The sequence below is a fragment of the Schistocerca americana genome, chromosome 2 (genome assembly GCF_021461395.2).
Source record: "Schistocerca americana isolate TAMUIC-IGC-003095 chromosome 2, iqSchAmer2.1, whole genome shotgun sequence".
NCBI classification, from domain to species: Eukaryota; Metazoa; Arthropoda; class Insecta; order Orthoptera; family Acrididae; genus Schistocerca; species Schistocerca americana.
This window is the reverse complement of record NC_060120.1, coordinates 246,592,472-246,612,196: the sequence shown is the minus strand read 5'-3', so window position 1 is coordinate 246,612,196 and position 19,725 is coordinate 246,592,472. Positions and strand designations below refer to the sequence as shown.

The following is a 19,725-nucleotide window of genomic DNA, read 5'->3' as shown; positions in this document are numbered from 1 at the left end:
TGAACCACCAACCACTCTGAGTGATCTACGCCGAATCGCCGTTGAGGAGTGGGACAATCTGGACCAACATTGCCTTGATGAACTTGTGGATAGTATGCCACAACGAATGCAGGCATGTATCAATGCAAGAGGACATGCTACTGGATATTAGAGGCACCGGTGTGTACAGCAATCCGGGCCACAACCTCTAAAGGTCTCGCTGTATGGTGGTACAACATGCAGTGTGTGTTTTCATGAGCAATAAAAAGGGCGGAAATGATCTTTATGTTGATTTCTATTCCAATATTCTGTGCAGGTTCCGGAACACTCGGAACCGAGGTGATGCAAAACTTTTTTGATGTGTATATGTAGAAAATGGCTCTAAGCTACTGCAAATATCTCCGAAACAACAAATCTTTTCTATGGTTGTTTGTTGTTGTTCAGGATGGATTACAGAAAATTAGTGAAATATGTGTACTACCATATTCAGCGAACAACTTTGTTGTAGCTGTTCGTATATTTATTTTCCACTTCGGCGAAATTTGCTGTCGATATAACAGAACACAAAATAAGATTTTTGCGAACCAACTTTTAATGAAGTACAGATAGAAAAGGGAGTTCGCTTTGAGTTTCCTACATGAAACAGCATGGTCAGCAGACTTAATGCTTACACAAAACAATCGAAATATGCCTGCTGTCTTGGTCTGCAGCTCAGCTTCAATTTATTATCAGAGTTTTTGACAACTGTAACGGCCTGATTTGGCATGGCCCTTTAGCCAAGAGCGTACGACAGTCCGATAGCAATACCAGCTACATTCGTCCCAGCATGGACGATGGAGTAGGTGGACAGAGACCTCGACGTGTACCACGGGTATATGCCGGTCGTCTTGAAGACGATGTTGAGCGTGTACTTGTAGCCGCTGCTGGGGTTGATGTAACTCAGGACACGTGGAGCACGACTGAGTGTGGAGTTCCATAGCGGGATGTCCAGCTCCTGGCCGTAGCTGGCGGCGCCCTTGAAGGAGCCAGACGCTACCAAGTACGTCTGCACCGCGGCCGCACTGCTCGCGAGTTTCGTCTCGTACACGAAAAGGTCAACCGCCTCGTCGTACATTCCATTCGCCAATGGACCTGGAAAAAGAAACAACACGAATAGTCGCAGTTTTTTTTAACACAGGGTGATACGGAAGCTAAAAAAACAACTGCCAACGCTTGAAAACAGGCGCAAATTGTTCCGTAATAGCCTGCTTGCAAACGTTCAAGAACCAACTTTGAGTGATGAATACAGGAGTATGCTACCACCGTGTACATTTCGAGCCCGTAGGGATCGCGAAGACAAGGTTAGACTAATTGCAGCGCTCACAGACACCTTTTAGCAGTCGTACATCCCGTGCCTCGTACGTGAGACAAAAAAATAGATTTTTTTTCCATCAGTCTCCTGACCGGTTTGATGCGGCCTGCCATGAATTCCTTTCCTGTGCCAACATTTTCAGTTCTGAATAGCACTTGCAAACTACGTCCTCAATTATTTGCTAGATGTATTCCAGTCTGCATCTTTTACTTTCTACAGCTTCCTCTGATTCCATCGAATTTACTCCATGATATCTCAACAGATGTCCTATCATCCTGTTCAACCAGTCCCTTCTTCTTGTCAATGTTATCTTTGTATTCCTTTCGTCGCCGGTTCTAGAGAGAACCTCCTCATTTCTTACTTACCAGTCCTTTTAATTTTCAACTTCCGTTTCTAGCGCCACATTTCAAATGCTTCGATTCTCTTTTGCTCCGGTTTTTCCTACAGTCCATGTTTCACTACCAAAGGAACATTCTCACAAATTTATTCCTCAAATTAAGATCTATGTTTGATACTAACAGACGTCTTTTGGCGAGGAATGTTCTTTTTGCCAGTGCTAGTCTGCTGTTTATGCCCTCCCTGCTCCGTCGGTCATGCGTTATTCCGCTGCCTAGGCAGCAGTATTCCTTAACTACTTGATCTCCAATTCTGATGTTAAGTTTCTCGCTCTTTTCATGTCTGCTACTTCCCATTATTTTCGTCTTTCTTCGATTTACTCTCAATCCATATTCCGTACTCATTAGATTGTTCACTCCATTCAACAGATCCAGATTCACTTTCCCTCATGACAGCAATGCCGGCAGCGAAAATTGTTTCTGATATCCTTTCAACCTGAATTTTAATTCCACTCTTGAACCTTTTTTTTGTTCGCTTCTTCGATGTATTGGTTCAACAGCGGGAGCGAGGGACTACTTCCCTGTGCTAGACCATTTTTAATCCGAGCACTTCGTTCTTGGTCTTCCACTCTTATTGATCCCCCTTGGACCTTGTACATATTATATATTACCTGTCTTTTCCTATAATCTACCTTGATTTTTCTCATAATTTAGAAGATACTGCACCATTTGACATTGTTGAACGCCTTTTCTATGTCGACAAATCCTATTAACGTGTCTTGATTTCTCTTCAGTCTTGCTTCCATTATCAATCGCAACTTCCAAACTGCCTTCCTAGTGCCTTTAGCTTTCCTAAATCCAAACTGATCGTCGTCTAACAGACCCATAATTCTATACATCATTCTAGTCAGCAACTTGAGTGAGCAGTTAATAATTCTCGCACTTGTCGGCTTTTGCTAAATTCGGAATTGTGTGGATGATGTTTTCCCGAAAGGCTGATGGTATATCGCCAGTGTCATACCTTGTACAAATGATTTTAGGAATTCCAGTGTAATGTTATCTACCCTGTCTGCCTTATTTTATCTTTAACAGTCTAAAGCTCTTTTAAATTCTGCTTCTAATATTGGATCACCTATCTTTTCCCTCTCAACTCCTGTTTCTTCTTCCATCACGTCATCAAAAAAATGGTTCAAATAGCTCTGAGAACTATGGGACTCAACTGCTGAGGTCATTAGTCCCCTAGAACTTAGAACTAGTTAAACCTAACTAACCTAAGGACGTCACAAACATCCATGCCCGAGGCAGGATTCGAACCTGCGACAGTAGCGGTCTTGCGGTTCCAGACTGTAGCGCCTTTTAACCGCACGGCCACTTCGGCCGGCCATCACGTCATCAGACAAGTCTTCCCCCTCATAGAGGCCTTAAATGTACTGTCCGGGTGTCGAACACCAAATCTTTGGACCTCTTGTCTGGTGCTTAATCACTGTGCAACCAGGCTCATAACAACCGAATGCTTTTAAGGAGCTTTGAAGTCAGTAGCTTACCTGAGCCGCAGAAGCTGATCTGCGATGGGATGATGATGGACGTTAGGGTGGCTGCGGTGGTGAAGTACCACGTCTCGTTGCGAGGTCCTAAGGTGGAGCCGTACAGCAGGTCCGTTTCCTTGGGGTTGCGCACCACCTCCTCGTAGCGTGCGTACTGCGCCACTGTTGCTGCAAGAGCACACTTCTCACTAAGCGATCAACTATTTATACGTTACTGAGCATACAATGAAATCTTTAAGTGATAAGTATGTAGCGAGACATCCTCCTCTAGCATTACTTTTCCTCAACAGTAGTTGTCGATACCACTATTATTTTTCGAATTTTGGACAGTTCAGTATTATTTCAGCCGTTTTTCTGAAAACTTTCATATAATTTTCAAATGTTCAAATGTCTGTCAAATCTAATGGGACTTAACTGCTAAGGTCATCAGTCCCTAAGCTTACACACTACTTAACCTAAATTATCTTAACGACAAACACACACACACCCATGCCCGAGGGAGGACTCGAATCTCCGCCGGGACCAGCCGCACAGTCCATGACTGCAGCGCCCAGACCGCTCGGCTTATCCCGCGCGGCCATATAATTTCATACACAGGAAGTTATATTTCAAGCTAAAATTTATGAAAAGGAATTACTTTATAAAATATTTTAGTTTCGATATTTTAACCTATAAGTACTACTTCTGAATGTAGAGTTAAAATTATTTTTTTAGAAACATTTGAAATTACGAATTACTTGCACACTTAAAATTTCTATTATCAATTATACACTCCTGGAAATGGAAAAAAGAACATATTGACACCGGTGTGTCAGACCCACCATACTTGCTCCGGACACTGCGAGAGGCCTGTACAAGCAATGATCACACGCACGGCACAGCGGACACACCAGGAACCGCGGTGTTTGCCGTCGAATGGCGCTAGCTGCGCAGCATTTGTGCACCGCCGCCGTCAGTGTCAGCCAGTTTGCCGTGGCATACGGAGCTCCATCGCAGTCTTTAACACTGGTAGCATGCCGCGACAGCGTGGACGTGAACCGTATGTGCAGTTGACGGACTTTGAGCGAGGGCGTATAGTGGGCATGCGGGAGGCCGGGTGGACGTACCGCCGAATTGCTCAACACGTGGGGCGTGAGGTCTCCACAGTACATCGATGTTGTCGCCAGTGGTCGGCGGAAGGTGCACGTGCCCGTCGACCTGGGACCGGACCGCAGCGACGCACGGATGCACGCCAAGACCGTAGGATCCCACGCAGTGCCGTAGGGGACCGCACCGCCACTTCCCAGCAAATTAGGGGCACCGTTGCTCTTGGGGTATCGGCGAGGACCATTCGCAACCGTCTCCATGAAGCTGGGCTACGGTCGCGCACACCGTTAGGCCGTCTTCCGCTCACGCCCCAACATCGTGCTGCCCGCCTCCAGTGGTGTCGCGACAGGCGTGAATGGAGGGACGAATGGAGACGTGTCGTCTTCAGCGATGAGAGTCGCCAATGATGGTCGTATGCGTGTTTGGCGCCGTGCAGGTGAGCGCCACAATCAGGACTGCATACGACCGATTCACACAGGGCCAACACCCGGCATCATGGTGTGGGAAGCGATCTCCTACACTGGCCGTACACCACTGGTGATCGTCGAGGGGACACTGAATAGTGCACGGTACATCCAAACCGTCATCGAACCCATCGTTCTACCATTCCTAGACCGGCAAGGGAACTTGCTGTTCCAACAGGACAATGCACGTCCGCATGTATCCCGTGCCACCCAACGTGCTATAGAAGGTGTAAGTCAACTACCCTGGCCAGCAAGATCTCCGGATCTGTCCCCCATTGAGCATGTTTGGGACTGGATGAAGCGTCGTCTCACGCGGTCTGCACGTCCAGCACGAACGCTGGTCCAACTGAGGCGCCAGGTGGAAATGGCAAGGCAAGCCGTTCCACAGGACTACATCCAGCATCTCTACGATCGTCTCCATGGGAGAATAGCAGCCTGCATTGCTGCGACAGGTGGATATACACTGTACTAGTGCCGACATTGTGCATGCTCTGTTGCCTGTGTCTATGTGCCTGTGGTTCTGTCAGTGTGATCATGTGATGTATCTGACCCCAGGAATGTGTCAATAAAGTTTCCCCTTCCTGGGACAGTGAATTCACGGTGTTCTTATTTCAATTTCCAGGAGTGTAATTACGCAATCCTGTACTGTTTACTACGTTTATTTCTGGATTCATTTATGAAATAATAATCGAGACTAATAATGTAACGAAAACTACTAGGAATTCATTTACGTAATTCTGCAGGCTTTCGTGACCGTTGTCACTGAAGTTAAAACTTCTGGGTTATTAGGCCGCGTCATATTTCTACTAAAATGATCGACGTTTCAACCCCTCTGCTGGGATCTTCATGAGGATCTTATGGTGTCCACTACTGCTAGAACAGTGTTTTACCAGTAGTGGACACCATAAGATCCTGAGGAAGATCCCAGCAGAGGGGTCGAGACGTCGATCATTTTAGTAGAAATATGACGCGGCCTAATAACCCAGAAGATTTTAACTTCAGGAATTCATTTGTTAAGAAAAATTGTAAACCCTTTGGAATATTGTTATTTTCCGCAGAGTGTGAAAGTCGTAAGCTTGCCTCTGATGTGATCGGACGTATTTTTGTATAATGGGTGCGAATAACGTAAATTCGACTTTGTTAATGTGAAAAATCAAATACTGATTTTTTTTTGTGTCATCAGTCTTCTGACTGGTTTGATGCGGCCCACCACGAATTCCTCTCCTGTGCCAACCTCTTCATCTCAGAGCAGCACTTGCAACCTACGTCCTCAGTTACTTGCTGGATGTATTCCAATCTCTCTCTCCCTCTACAATATTTGCCCTCTACATTTCCCTCTGTTACCATGGAAATCAATCCCTCATGTCTTAACAGATGTCCTGTCACCATGTCCCTTCTGCTTACCAGTGTTTTCCACAAATTCCTTTCCTCTCCGATTCTGCACAGAAGCTCCTCACTCCTTACCTAATTTTCAAGATTCGTCCGTAGCACCACATCTCAGATGTTTGGATTCTCCTCTGTTCCGGTTTTCCCACAGTCCATGTTTCACTGCAACACAATGCTGAACTCCATTTGTACGTTCTCAAAAATTTCTTCCACAAATTAAGGCCTACATTTGATACTAGTAGACTTCTCTTGGTCACGAATGTCCTTTTTGCCATTGCTAGTCTGCTTTTGATATCCTCCTTACTCCGTCTGGAATTGGTTATTGTACTGCCTAGGTAGCAGAATTCGTTAACTTCATCTGCTTCGTGACCGTCAAGCCTGATGTTAAGTTTCTCGTTGTTCTCATTTCTGCTACTTCTCATTACTTTCGTCTTTCTTCGATTTACTCTCAATCTATATTCTGTACTCATTAGGTGGTTCATTCCGTTCAGCGGATTATGTAATTCTTCTTCACTTTCACTCAGGATATGTCATCAGCGAATCGTAACATTAATATTCTTTCTCCTTGAATTTTAATTCCACTCCTGACCATTTCTTTTATTTCCATCATTGCTTCTTCGATGTGCAGATTGAACAGTGGGGGGGGTGAAAGACTACATCACTGTCTTACACCCTTTTTGCTTTTTGGTCCGAGCACTTCGTTCTTGGTCGTCCACTCTTATTATTCCCTCTTGGCTCTTGTACATATAGTATTTTACCCGTCTCTCCCTACGGCTTACCCTTATTTTTCTCAGAATTTCGAACATCTTGCAGTATTTTACACTGTCGAAGGTTTTTTCCGGTTCGATATCCTATGAACGTGTCTTGATTTTTCTTTAGCCTTGCTTCCATTATCAACCGCTGCCTCAGAATTGACAGTCTCGTGCCGTTACCTTTCCTAAAGCCAATTGATCGTTATCTGGCGTATCCTCAATTTTCTTTTTCATTTTTCTGTGTATTATTCTAGTCAGCAATTTGGATGCGTGAGCTGTCAAGCTGATTGTGCGATGATTCTCGCACTTGTCAGCTCTTGCAGTCTTCGGAATTGTGTATGATGATTTTCCGAAAGTCAGATGGTACGTCGCCAGACTCATACAATCTACATACCAACGCGAATAGTCGTTTCGTTGCCCCTTCCCCCAATAATTTTAGAAATTCTGACGGAATGTTATCTGTCCCTTCTGGCTTATTTGATCTTAAATCCTCCAAAGCTCCTTTAGATTCTGATTCTAGCACTGGATCCCCTTTCTCTTATAAATCGACACCTGTTTCCTGTTCTATCACATCATACAAATCGTCCCCCTCATAGAGGCTTTCAATGTATTCGCTCCACCTATCCTCTTTCTCCTCTGCATTTAACAGTGGAATTCCCTTTGCACTCTTAATGTTACCAACCTTGCTTTTAATGTCACCGAAGGCTGTTTTGACTTCCCTGTATGCTGAGTCTGTCCTTCCGACTATCATTTCTTTTTCGATTTCTTCACATTTTTCCTGCAGCCATTTCGTCTTAGCTTACCTACACTTCCTATTTATTTCGTTCCTCAGCAATTTGTATTTCTTTATTCCTCAGTTTCCCTGAACATTTTTGTACTTCCTCCTTTCATCGATCAATTGAAGTATTTCTTCTTTTACCCATGGTTTCTTCACAGTTACCTTCTTTGTACCTATATTTTCCTTCCCAACTTCTGTGATGGCCATTTTTAGAGGTGTTCACTCCTCTTCGACTGTACTACCTACTGAGCTATTCATTATTGCTGTACCTATAGCCTTAGAGAACCTCAAGCGTATCTCGTCATTCCTTAGTAATTCTGTATCCCATTTCTTTGCTTACTGATTCTTCCTGACTAATATCTTAAACTTCAGCCTACTCTCCATCACTACTATATTGTGATCTGAGTCTACGTCTGCTCCTGGGTACGCCTTACAATCCAGTATCTAATTTCGGAATCTCCGTCTGACCATGACGTAATCTAACTGAAATCTTCCTGTACCACCCGGCGTTTTCCAAGTATACCTCCTCCCTTTGATATTCTTGAAGAGAGTATTCGCTATTATTAGCTGAAACTTGTTACAGAACTCAATTAGTCTTTCTCCTCCCTCATTCCTTGTCCGAAGTCTATATTCTCCAGTAATCTTTTCTTCTATTCCTTCCCCTACAACTGCATTCCAGTCTCCCATGACTATTAGATTATCGTCTCCCTTTACATACTGCATTACCCTTCCAATATCCTCTTACACTTTCTCTCTCTCTATAATACCTTGATGGCGAAGGGGACACTGTGGCTAGGCCTCGTATTGCGACCCCTGCCCACTCTGCCCTCCCCCCTGCATGCCATTATTCCTTAAAAAAAAAAAAATGCCGCTTCCGGAAAATGCTGGTGCGCCGGCCCCAGATCGAATCCGCCCGGCTGATTAACGACAGTGGTCTGTGTGCCAGCCAGGTGGTTTTCCACATCCCACTAAGTGAATACCAGTTACATGATTTGCAAAAAAAAATTCAGAGGACTTTCGCTCACTTTCACGTCAATAACACTATACGCAGACAAATCGGATACACATACTGCGTCCCAAGACCTAACGGGGTGTGGCCAGAGGAGGGGCATTAGGCCATCCCTTAAATTTACTATGCCACGTCACTAACCATGTCGACCCCGCGCCGATGAAGGACAAAGGCACAAGCAAAAGAAAGTTTGACACTTAGAATGCGAACTTGACGACTGTTTGCCAGGGGATGGGCTGAAGATGGTACTACGTACCGAAACCGGTAGAAAATAAATAATTGCGCTTATAGCCTAAAACATGTACTGCTTCAGGAAGAAGTTCTGCGTCGAAGAAGTGACAGTAAATGATCGATTCTATTAAGTCAAACGATTAATTGTGTAATTCGTCGTGAGCATTTGTGTCTGCAATTAACCGAAAAATCTGTGAAAGTATTGTTAACAGTACAGCTATTGTTTACGACCTAACTGTATGTATCGCAAAACTCCTAAGGTGGGCATGTCATTTCGATTTTTGTAATCATTGATGTGCATATCAGAGAGAGCAAGTTATGTTACTGTTAAACAGTCGCTGGTCGTGTTGTGGCACAGTCTTCGCCTCTGTGCAGTGTAATACATTCTTAGTTGAAGTGTGGTAGGTGATGGACGTATTCAGGAGTGCTGTGTTAGCTTGTGATTGTATCTGTCAGATGAAGAAAGATTTATTGTAAAGAACAGCAAGGATGAATATGATGTATCTATTAAAAGGCGAAAAGAATATAAACCTAGAATTTTTTTTTTTTTTTTTTTTTTTTACTTTGTCAAGAGAACTTTGTTCACATGCTCAGAGGTAGACCACCGCACTTCCCTGAGTCATGCATTAACACCGCAACTGATTAAGCTGTTCGGTTTTTATAGAAATTCCCTGTTAACATTATACCCTTTTTAAAACACTCACTTTTTTTTAAGCATAGTATTGTTCAGACCAATGTGTGTGAAGATAACGTGAAGCTTTACTCTGTGTTTTTGAATAGTTAAGTTGGGATATCATTTCATAGGAATAGTTACTCTCCTCATCCCATTTTTTATCATTACACATTACCACATTGCGCCACATGGCATGCAACAGTTTGAATACTGTTTAGAAATTTTATTTAAAAATAGAAATCCAGCTTAGCCACTGCCTGCTTGCTGCTTGATGTTTGCTGTTGTTCTTTCGAGAAATCTGGAACAATGTTATCAAGACGCGAGGTAAGTAGAAATTTAGATTATGGCCAGATAATTGTTTTACTTCAGTGCCACATTTAATATAAAGACAAGTTGTACTCAGACCACTTACAGTTCAATTCAAATTAGGTTCTGTTTAGTAAAAAGTTAGCATACGAGCTTTAGTTGGCTAACAGTTTGTGGGTACATAGTTTTGGTAATAAGTAGATTTTATTATAGACTTTGGGCTAAATTTCACACAGAAACACTTAGTAGGGAACTTACAGGCTATGCTTGTAAAACAAATCTGCTTACACGTTCCTATTTATTCTCATACCGCCTCTAACCCCTTTGCTCATCGGCTACACCACAAATCTCTTCCCCTCTCTCGGATTTTCCCTCCAGGGTGTACGAGTGTTCTGCTCTGTTCGCACGAACTGCGTTACCATACTACAATTGGATTAATATTTACCTGAGAACATTGTATGCTATCATTTAAAGTAACCACTGCGAACGATGTGGTGCGAGTCAGTCAATTTCTTCGCGATGAGGAGCGAACAAAACCTACATAGCATAAAACAGCTACTTCAAAGAAAGAAAGAGTCAAAAGATCCCCATACGCCGACATCATATGCAAAAAAATCGGAAAGATGCGAGCAGAATTCTTGCTCTTAGCGTTCTGTGTAAACTTACTTACGTGTATAGATAATACTAACAGCTTCGTATGACACAATGGCTCGGTGCAAATCTTTCTACTGGACGCCACTTCGAAGACTTGCATGTTCCTAACCCACCCCAGTTATCCAAATGAGGAAAGTGGACCTACATTTTTACGTGCAATTGGAACGACGTTTTGTTTCTGGAGACTCCTCACACCGTTGAGAGGTGAATGCTCGGTTAAAAAGGAAACTGAAGAATCCACGGTCCGACCGAGATTCGATTACGCGACCTCTCGGTTTCCAAGCACGCGCTTTACTGCTGGGCAACCAGGGCCGACGTATCTTTTCCATTTCATTGACTCAGAAGCTTAAATTACTTATTCTGCCAAGACACCGTAGACCTAAGTGCTCGACATAAACTTCAGTGTGGTACTTCTACCCGATCTTGAGACCTTGGTTCAAAGTGGTTCAAATGGCTCTGAGCACTATGCGACTTAACTTCTGAGGTCATCAGTCGCATAGAACTTAGAACTAATTAAACCTAACTAACCTAAGGACACCACACACATCCATGCCCGAGGCAGGATTCGAACCTGCGACTGTAGCGGTCACGCGGTTCCAGACTGAAGCGCCTAGAACCGCACGGCCACACCGGCCGGCTTGAGACCTTGGTATCTGACTTAAATTTCAACTCGATATCTCTACCCGTTGTTGAGAAAAAAGGGTTTTAAAAAACAGGCAGACTGATAGGCCGATAACAAATGGCAAAAAAAATGTTTTATTTGATATCTTCACGGTAAATGATAACAGCCAAACAGTTGCAGGATAAAGATTTATTAAAATTCTTGACCACAGTTTCGGTATATCTAAATATACCTTCATCAGAAGTAAAACACATTAAAATCACATTCTGCACTGGAGATACATAAAAGAATTGTGCCAAAGGCGTCGTCAGTAGTTAAAACATCATCTCCATTTATACAACATAATTATAGACAGAGGGTTGATGCGAACATAGCATAGCATCATTATCTATCCAGCTCACAGGCGAGATAATGATGCTATGCTGTGTTCGCATCAACCCTCTGTCTATAATTATGTTGTATAAATGAAGATGATGTTTTAACTACTGACGACGCCTTTGGCACAATTCTTTTATGTATCTCCAGTGCAGAATGTGATTTTAGTGTATTTTGCTTCTGATGAAGGTATATTTAGATATACCGAAACTGTGGTCAAGAATTTTAATAAATCTTTATCCTGCAACTGTTTGGCTGTTATCATTTACCGTGAAGAATTTCAACAGTAGCTGTTTCAGCCATGTTTAAAATCTTTATTTGATATAATAACAAATTAACAATTTTAGTATCTTATCCTTTACTTGTACTGTGAAACCTTGTTTCTCATCAAATTTAATGGTTCTAACTCGAGGAGAAATACTCTAAATGTTGAGTGACTAACAGTTTGTGTAAGTAATTAACTGCAGCTGTAAATGTTTAAAGAACAGCACTTTTTTGCTGTCAGGTGTATGTATTTAAATTTATTTCATCACTGGAAGAATAGTTATACATCTGTTGCATAAAATAGGCTTGCTTCTCAAAGAAAACACATTAGCATACCAAATGTAACGATGACAAACTGCCTGTGTTTCTCAAGATACTGCCAAATTATGATTATTTTACATTACCCAGATTTTCATCGCTTCGTTTAGTATGCTAATGTGTCTTCTATGAGAAACATGCATTTTTGATCCAAAAGATATATAATTTTTCTTCCAGTGCTGATGACTGAAATGATTTAAACCAGTCGAGAATAAATTTAAATGTATGCAGTTGACGGCAAAAAAAAATGCTTTTCTTTGATGAATGTGTTTGCGAGTATCGAAATATGTGACATAAATGGCCGTATCTTTTGATTGCATTGACTTACAACCTTAAATTTTACTCTCCCCCCAAGGACCGTAGACCTTATTATGTGACATGAACTTCAACTTGATACCTCCACCCATTCCTGAGAAAATAGGGTCTTAACAGTCGGATAGACGTACAGGCGGACAGACAGACAGGCAACAAAGTATAAAATGCATGTTTGACCATCAGCTGCTTTTACTTTAAATCCAAATATCAACCGTTTTCAGTCACTGACCATCTTCACAGATACTATAGGGCTAAAATGGTTTAAACCACCACATTACATTTGTCATTACTTACATAATTTGTAGATATATTGATATTCATGACATGCTCTACACTTTATTTAAGTAATGACAAATGGCATGTGGTGGCACATTACATGTGTCATTAATTAAATAATGTGTAGATATATTGATATTCATGACATGCTCTACATTTTATTTATGTAATGACAAATGTCATGTGGTGGCTTAAACTATTTGACCCTATAGTGTGCGTAAATATGATCCATGGCTGAAACCGGTTGATATATGGTTCAAATGTCTCTAAGAACTATGGAACTTAACATCAGAGGTCATCAGTCCCCTAGCCTTAGAACTACTTAAACCTAACTAAACTAAGGACATCACACACATCCATGCCCGAGGCAAGATTCGAATCTGCGTCCATAGCAGCAGCGTGGTTTCGCACTGAAGCGCCTAGAACCGCTCGGCCACACAGGTCGGCGTTGATATTTGGGTTTAAAATATAAGCAAACGTGCCTTTTACACTTAACTTGACAGCTTTTGATAGTCACCTCCCAAACATGTTTAGGGTAACGAAGTGATTATGTAAGGGTTTCGTTTTTGCCGACTGAGATACAGAATCTTAAAAATGATGTAAATTACCGCAGGACTCGCAAATGAGAATAAATTCTAGTTGTTGTTGTTGTTGTGGTCTTCAGTCCTGAGACTGGTTTGATGCAGCTCTCCATGCTACTCTATCCTGTGCAAGCTTCTTCATCTCCCAGTACCTACTGCAACCTACATCCTTCTGAATCTGCTTAGTGTATTCATCTCTTGGTCTCCCTCTACGCTGCCCTCCAATACTAAATTGGTGATCCCTTGATTCCTCAGAACATGTCCTACCAACCGATCCCTTCTTCTGGTCAAGTTGTGCCACAAACTTCTCTTCTCCCCAATCCTATTCAATACTTCCTCATTAGTTATGTGATCTACCCATCTAATTTTCAGCATTCTTCTGTAGCACCACATTTCGAAAGCTTCTATTCTCTTCTTGTCCAAACTATTTATCGTCCATGTTTCACTTCCATACATGGCTACACTCCATACAAATACTTTCAGAAATGACTTCCTGACACTTAAATCTATACTCGATGTTAACAAATTTCTCTTCTTCAGAAACGCTTTCCTTGCCATTGCCAGCCTACATTTTATATCCTCTCTACTTCAACCATCATCAGTTATTTTGCTCCCCAAATAGCAAAACTCCTTTACTGCTTTAAGTGTCTCATTTCCTAATCTAATTCCCTCAGCATCACCCGACTTAATTCGACTACATTCCATTATCCTCGTTTTGCTTTTGTTGATGTTCATCTTATATCCTCCTTTCAAGACACTGTCCATTCCATTCAAATTCTAGTAATGCATGGTAAAAAAAATGTAACTGGTAAAGTACGCTCATAACTCGAGAAGAATAAAATTTTAGGCTACATACACTCCGTAAGAATAGAGCTCTAGTTAGAGGCCAGTTTTATTCTCACACTGTTAAAAGGCATTTTCAGTCACTGGATTTAACTAATTCGATAATTTACAGGACTGGTTAAGAAGTTTTTTTTTAACTTTTACTAAGTTTTCAGTTTTTCTTGCGTTAACTGTGTAGGCAACTAATTAAACATGTTCGACGCAAAATACAGAATCTCACTCTGAACCCTAGACAAGGGATTAACCAATTTTCCGTTTTTTCCTAAATCACTCCAAGTGAAAACCGGTATCTCACAGTTGTACAGCTCCACATAGAAAGTTTTTCGAATTAAGTTCAAGGCCCTCGAAATTCTTGCTATTGATATTGTGATCCATTTATTGGCTGTGTTCTCCCTTTACGTCAGTCAGTTGTTATACGTCATCTTGTTGTCAGTGATTACGACCGCATCGTCAGCATAGTGGATGTTGTTGATCCACTCTCCGTTCTCTTGATGTCTCATTTCCATATATTTTAAAGCGTTGTGAATATTTGCTTCTGAATTAAGGATGAATAAATTAGAGTTGGCACTAAGCCCTATATTATCCCTCACTTGATTTGTCTTGAGCTGGACACATCAGTATCTGAAGTTACCAGCGCAGTTTCGTTCCAATGTACGTATTCAATACGTCGGATGTCCTGACCTACAATAGTTTTTTTAGCAGCTGCATTAGTTCATGATACTGCACCTGAAGCATAACAGACCAGTTTGGAAAGCATATTGAACAGATCGGTACCACAACTCTCAGTTCATTGACGGCAAGTCAGCGCCCAGATTCCAATTAAAAAGATAATTATAATGTCAGTACCAGTAAGCTCTACCTCTTGGATGACGTAATATGTAAATGATTATGAAACACCAGCATATCAAACCTATAAAACTCGGTCAAATGGTAGGAACGCCTCAAACTATCGTATTCTGTTTAATTAAGAAATAATGAAATCGGGTTATACCACATTGCTCATTTTTGTTTTGTCGGCCAAAATACCTGAAGCAACGTTTGAAATAACATGAGAACCATTATTGTCCACATTTGTAACTAATTTATGTTACCAAATTTACTAATTTTCAAATTAATTATGAGACTTTGCGAAATAACGAAACCCAGTACATGTAAACAAATCGTCAAAAGATACTTTCTTTGCAAAAAAAAAAAAAAAAAAAAAAAAAACTCTTAATACTGGCCAATGGTTCTAATCGAATTTATATCAAAAAAATGGTACAAACACTGTGCTTACTGTTTTCATTGTGTAATTAATGAAACTGTTAAGATCATTGTTCGTTCTGCATAGCTGATGTAAATTCAAATGATAACACTGTTTTCTGCGTGAAACGAATAAAAGCGAAAATTTCTGCCTGTATTCATCTCAAATTAATTTGATGAAATGTTTTTTAATTGTAATATCTAAAAATTGTAATATCAACAATGAAGAAATTGTTTGGAAATGTATATAAGAGCGTGAGTTGTGGAATTCGGGATTCTCTGTTGATCTGATATCCACGACGGACCGCCTACGTCGCTCTGAATAATAAAATGTCACAAACTGTATATCGGAGTAACTTTTATTTAATTACTTAGCACGCTGTGTGGACATACGTCCACATCCTGATCCTGTGAAGAACTCCAGGACATCGAATGAGAAGAAGTTAAGTACCTGAATTACACCACTCATCTGAACTGTCTATATTTCGTCGAGTCTAATATCGTTTTTACTGTCAAGAAATAAAAGACATTTAGTTGAAAAAGTTATGTCTCATTCTCAGTCAAGACCCTTTCTTTTAATCTTCAGCAGTTCTGTACTAGCCTTTTCATTCCAAATATCCCCTCTGGAACCCAGCCTCTAACTCTGAACAGTGAATCACGTACCTTTTCTCTAACTTTCTTTGTATAGTCTTCGGTATATTACCTTCTGTTTGTGACTCCTCAAATGACATTATTATCTTCGCATTTGTTACGACAGTCTTCATTGGCAAGGGAGTAAAAGTGGAACACAAACATTGTTTGTGGTAGCGGCCGGTCTCATAAACGATGCAATATATTTGATTTAAGGTTGTAAATCTTTCGCCTAAAGGTTTTATAAATTAAAATCACATTAATTAGGAGATAATGGTTTTCCGATAACCTGGAGATGAATCTTACGACCACCTGATCCTTTTCACGTACAGCACTAGATCTGTGGGATATTACGATCAGGATGTTCCCACATTTCCGGTAGACACATAAAAGCTGGGGTAGAAGTGTTCTACACAGGCTAATTACTCCCTGACGGGTAAAGTACAATATTCTAAATCATTTTTATTATTCATTAATGTTTTCACTATTTCATACGACTGTAAGGCTGATGATAAAAGTTACAATAATTAGATTTTTTTCATTAACGTGAGACATAATGTGGAGGGGATTATATTTTGTACCACAACTGTATGAACCACATCTTCCTCTCAAAATACACCCTCTATGCACATACTTGGTAGTTTGTACCATACATCTGTGACATTTCCCACAGTTGATTAAATATTGCATCATTATTCGTTTCGAAACAATAAACGAACTAACTGACTGCACAACGCAACTGTAACTTTGTTACCACACTGCTGTAGGGCTTACACAGTATTATTATTATTTTATTATCAGTGGAAGTTGTGAGACCAAAGCACTGGCAGCCAAAAGTCATCCAGTTTCTGCCAGTTCAGAAGTAAGCAGACCGAACAAGTGATTTAAAGACAGCAGGTCTAATTATTGAGCATACATTTTAATTTGGTTGATTTTAAGTAGTGTGCAGGGTGTGGATGAAGCAAATGTCGGTAGGGAAGGAGGTGGTGTTTTGTTACAAGTGTGGATAGCTTTCTTTTGTGACAAGGAGTTGTGGGTAGCACTGGGTGATGCACTGACAATTGCTTCATCATTCTGTGAAAAAAAAATAGTTGGTAAAAATAAACAATAGAAGTTGCCCCTTTGACTCATTAGTTCCTGGTTTAGCAAATCGTCAAGAGAAACTAAATATCATTCATATTTCGTTATTTTGAAAATTGAACTCTTCGGATAAAACTGTTTTTCATTCCAAAGATTAATTATGATGATGTGGGTCAAGGCAAGGCGGGAGGGGGGAGGGGGTACTAGCTAACATCTGATTCCATTTAGGGGTGATGATCTCAGACAGATTTGGAACCACCGCCGTAGGAGAAGATGGGATACTACTGGATAAGAGTTGTATCGAACAACATTTGTTTCTAATCTTTAACGCTAGTGACAGAATCTGTCGTGCCATTGCGGAGAGATTTACAGAGGAACAAGACCGCTCACACGATTTTGAATCAAAACAACAGGGTGTCTCGGAGTGGTAATTTATCTGTTACCAAGAAATTTTTCGGTGCACAAATTTAATTTTAGAATGTTGTGTTTTATTTACAAGTAAGTAACGTTACATTTTATTGAATCTTTAGGAATAACATGTTATTCTCTATATTGTAGGCTGTGACAATGTCTAACCCAAGTAATAACAATGGGAACGTGAAGCTACCACAGCGGTACATTCAGGTTGTATCGGACAAAGTACTTTCTAGTCGTACCGGATAAAGCAGATGGAATAATCTTAATCTTTTCTGATTCTTTTTTAACAGGAAAAAGTATTGACTTAAATGGGATGAAAGCAACATGAAGAAAGCCGTAGAAAAAGACCAACTTCTTGAAATATTCTGAGAAGCGAGTGAGGAATGTTCAGTTCCAAGAAGTACATTAGGTGACAGGCAAAGAGGGTTTTATGAAATCTGTTTTAGGCAATAATAACATTTATGCCAGAGAACATTCAGTGACGAACAGGAGACAGTGTAGCATGATCATTTTAAAAATTTAGAGAGCCAGCTTGTGCCACCGACTAAAGACGAATTCTTAAATCTAGCGCACAAATATGCAGAGCAACTGAAAATACATCATCGTTTCAACGAGACAAAATGGAAGCGGGTAAAGACTTTTACTATGTCTTTCTGAAAAGACATGAAGACTTAAAAGGCTGAAGACAGTTCACAAGCCTGCAGCGAGCAGTAGCAGGTTACAGCAAAGAACAAGTTGGCAGATTCATTGACAAACTGTGTGAGCTGATGGACAAGTTCGAGTTTATAAACATTTACAACCCAAGTAACACTTTTTTGCGACAAAAATGCCTTGTTTTAGACATTACAGTTTCTTTTTCGATCTAGCTCTCCAAAAATTAAAACTATCAAAATGCAAAGAGAAGAAGAAATATTAACAATTCAAGAAACGTATATTCATCTGACACAGTGTATTGTAATTCTATTAAGTAACGTTTCATAGTGTTGTTTCTTGTGAAGAATGTTCCAATGCGATCTTCATAAAATACTATTATTGAGACAAAATGTTACTTATTCGACACTACCCGATTTTCCCACAGCATAAAAAATCAGCATATCTCTATTGCAGGACTCGTTCGTCTGTCTTACCGGATCCAGCAGCTGCCAACAGCAGGACGATCACCAGAGTCTTCATCATTGTGGCCGGAGGCGGAAACTGTGGTCTCCTTTATACGGCGCTGCTACTTCCTACTGCAGAGAACAAGGTTCCAAGAGATAAGACCTTTTCGACGAACTAAGACGCAAGTGTTGGGACTACGTTCGTCACACGATGGAATTACATTGTGGCAACAGCATTAGTGGTCCTGCAGCAAGGCGGAGACTGCAGCCGGGTGATCGCACTACACTGCGAGAGAAGTTACGTACACATGTTTTTGGACTCGCTGTCGAAACTCGGCGATAACAGCTGTAACGCAGTGATTTATGTAAGCAGAGATATCGCCAGTGGTGCGGCCAGAGCTACTGTTCAGTCCAATCCCTTCCACGAAGGAAGAAAGAGAAATCAAGTCATTTCTTCAATTTTGATCACAGATTCGAAGTCCTGATAAAATTCCGAGTAATCAAATTGCGTGCACATGGAGTATCGCCTCAGTTGTGCGACTGGATCCGTGATTTCCTCTCAGAAAGGTCACAGTACATAGTAATGGACGGAAAATCAAAGGAAAATCCGGCCTTATCCAAGGAAGTGTTACAGGCCCTCTGCTGCTCTTAATCTGCATCAATGATGTAAGAGCTAATCTGAGGAGCCCTCAGATTATTTACAGAGGATGCTGTCATTTGCCGTGTAATAAAGTCATCAGAAGGTCAAAAACAGTTGCAAAATGTCAGATGCGATATCTGAATGGTGCGAAAAGTGGCAATTGTCTTTAAAATGTGAGGTCCTCCCCATGAGGACAAAAGGAATCTCTTAAATTTCGATTACGTGGTAAATCACAAAAATTTACAGGCTGTCAATTCGACTAAATACCTACAAATTACAATTCCGAACAGCTTAATTGGGACCGATCACACAGATAACGTTGTGGCGAGGGCAAACCGAAGAATACATTATATTGGCAGAACACTTAGAAAATGCAACAGGTCTACTAAATAGACTGCCTGCACTACGTTTGTTCTTCTTCTGCTAGAGTACTGCTGTGCTGTATGGGATCCTTACCAGATAGGACTGACAGAGGAC

General features: G+C 41.0%; 1 protein-coding gene across 1 annotated transcript; it reads right to left on the bottom strand.

The window, feature by feature from the left end:
- Positions 1-457: 457 nt before the first annotated feature.
- LOC124595382 lies at positions 458-18,910 on the bottom strand. Its single transcript, XM_047134099.1, has 3 exons — positions 18,639-18,910; positions 3,210-3,377; positions 458-1,110 (listed from the first exon to the last, which is right to left on the bottom strand). Exons 1-3 carry the CDS (start codon positions 18,685-18,687, stop codon positions 752-754), a joined length of 576 nt encoding a protein of 191 aa, XP_046990055.1. The 5' UTR covers positions 18,688-18,910; the 3' UTR covers positions 458-751.
- Between the last annotated feature and the right edge of the window lie 815 nt (positions 18,911-19,725).

Coding starts and splice junctions, on each gene's coding strand:
- LOC124595382 (XM_047134099.1), bottom strand. CDS start 18,687: ATGATGAAGACTCTGGTGATCGTCCTGCTGTTGGCAGCTGCTGGATCC. Junction 3,378..18,638: donor GTTGGCAGCTGCTGGATCCG/GTAAGACAGACG, acceptor GTGCTCTTGCAG/CAACAGTGGCGCAGTACGCA. Junction 1,111..3,209: donor GATCAGCTTCTGCGGCTCAG/GTAAGCTACTGA, acceptor TTCTTTTTCCAG/GTCCATTGGCGAATGGAATG.